Genomic DNA, 2,286 nt, shown 5'->3' with positions numbered 1-2,286 from the left:
GCTGCGGCTACGGCGGGCTGGCCTCCCACGCCACCACGAGCTTCAGCATGAGCCTCGCGGGGCGAGGGGCAGGGGGCACGCAGCAGCGGGGGCTGCTGCTCCCTGCCCGCGCCAGCCTGCCAGGCTACATCCCCAGCTCCTTTGCCTCGGATCACTTTTTGCCCTGTCCAACCCAGGAGATGAGCCAGAAAGCCTGTGGGGAAAACATCGTGGACTTAACAGGCCTGAATCAGCGTCACCCCAACCTAAACAAAGAGCTGGAGACGATGCTGTGAAGTGAACGGTGTTTCTCCCATCCGGACTTCCAGCTGTGCCTGGAAAGACGTTGATCCTCACGCTTTGGGCTGCTTTAACGCTTGCATGGAGAGCTGGGGTAGGGGATAGCAGCTGGAACACCACCGTTCCCTTTCCCTCACAGCCAGTGTGCAAAGGGACCACGGGCTCTCGCTCCTTCTACCTACCTGGCCTAAAAACGAGCAGCCAGTTCAAAACCTCATTCCCTTCCACGCGCAAGTGATTGATGTAAGTGATGCCTGTGCATGCAAAGCCTTGAATCATCACCAGGAAACAATCCTCCAGGCCCAGTCTTACCTCGACAGTCTGGAAGGCGACTTCAGCTCCAGTGTGCCTACAGCTGATTCAATGAGCTCATAGTCCCGAAGTCTGACTCCCCTATTTAGCACCAATTCCTGCGTTGTACAGCCCGGGGCAGGCAGAGCGAACAGTGCCCGCAGAGCTATCCTGCAGCTCACCCTGCCCTTACTTGCATCCTCGTGCAGCTCGCAGACCCTGTGAAGCCCAGCACGCAACGCTCACCCACCGACAGGGAGCATGAGTCACTGGGATGCGATGGGCCCAGGGAGGGAGGCCAAGCTTTACGGCTTGGGAAGGGCGCAGCGAAACACCTGGGTGCCCCAGGCTTTACAGCGCGGCTGTCTGTAAACACACAGACCACTGCACGCGAGAGCCTTGGCCCCGTACATCTTTTTGCAGGCTAAAAAGTGAATAAAGAGACAGTCTGTACGGCTTGCTTCTGTCCTCAAACTCCATTACGGACTCCACGGTGTTATGCACAGCGAGTGGGTACTGGAGGACAGTAGAAGGTGTAAAGGGCTGGAAACCCAGCCCCGTTCACAGCCAGCCGGGTCTGCTCTCGCTGTCGGCGACAGGGCAGCCCCGACTTCCCCCTGCCCACTCTGCTACACATGCACTGCCTGGGAAAGCTCATCACCCTGATGGGAAAAGACATTCCCCAGGAGCTTGCGGTGCCCAGCCCAGACAGGTCAGTCAGACCACAGGGCAGGGGAGAATTACGACGTCGTTGGGAGAGGGGGTACATATGCCAGTTAAAATGAAACAGCTTGTTGGTGGTAGCACAGAGAATTTTCTTCCTACCTGCTCTAATGAGACACATTCCTTCAAGGCAGTAATTTCGTGATAAAGACAGTGACAGAGAACATGTAACTAATTCTGTGCATTCCCAGATCTTCCAGTGAAAAGCTAAGATACGAAATGAGTCACGAGGATTAGAAAGCACTGGAGGGACGGCCAGCCAGAAGGCCAGGAGGCGTGTCAGGGAAGGGCAGGGCTCCAGGATTCACATTCTTTTAACGGTCCAGAAGATGGTGCAGAATCAGACACACCCGCACCACCTCCCATCCAAGAAAGCAAGCGCTGTACGACGTGGAAGAGGGCTCCCAGCACAGCTGGGTGGTGGCAGCGTTTGCCCCACCCTGGGGGACGAGAGGCAGAGGGGGTGACTGATGCGCAGGCACAGAGGCAGGAGCAGAATCCCAGGGTTACACTTCACAAACAGACCTGAGCTTCCTGTAATTGATTTGCTCAGCTGTGAGTCGGGCTCTGGTCTCTTTAGAAGAAAGCAGCACACCCTGCCACTGCAAAGAGAGAGATTCTCTTTCAGGGTAGTTGGCACGCCGCTCACACTGCTACCTTGTTCTGCGGAGAAGGAATCAACCCTCTTATGTATCTAACATGGACCTGCGAACTGACTTTTATAGCTCTCGGTCAGTGATCCATATTTACTCACTCAAGTCTCAAGAGGCTCCTGGTAGCTGAGAGAGGGGTGAGGAATTTCAATAATCCTATCGAAGAGCAGAGGGATGCGTTAAAAAGAAGGGGAGAAACCCAACATAAGCCACATACAGGGCCAGCTCCCATCGGCAGCGAGCTCAGCTCCAGGAAGGGAGGGAGCAGATGGCAGCTTCAGACTATGGAGCTATTTTTTTGTTTGTTTTGAAACTCAAATCTTTAATTGTGCAGAGTGAT

At 55.0% G+C, this 2,286-nt stretch overlaps 1 protein-coding gene across 1 annotated transcript in view; it reads left to right on the top strand.

The window, feature by feature from the left end:
• The window catches only part of LOC103913882 (parathyroid hormone/parathyroid hormone-related peptide receptor-like), a 6,730-nt gene extending 6,455 nt beyond the window's left edge, over window positions 1-275 (top strand). Inside the window, exon 13 of the mRNA XM_009320457.1 lies at window positions 3-275. Coding sequence (XP_009318732.1) covers window positions 3-275 — 273 coding nt within the window. The remainder of the gene's footprint in view (window positions 1-2) is intronic.
• The last annotated feature ends 2,011 nt before the right edge of the window (window positions 276-2,286 follow it).

This window comes from Pygoscelis adeliae, unplaced genomic scaffold (assembly GCF_000699105.1).
Source record: "Pygoscelis adeliae isolate BGI_AS28 unplaced genomic scaffold, ASM69910v1 Scaffold203, whole genome shotgun sequence".
Lineage (NCBI taxonomy): Eukaryota > Metazoa > Chordata > Aves > Sphenisciformes > Spheniscidae > Pygoscelis > Pygoscelis adeliae.
The sequence above is the reverse complement of the archived record's forward strand: the minus strand, read 5'-3'. Positions and strand labels throughout refer to the sequence as shown.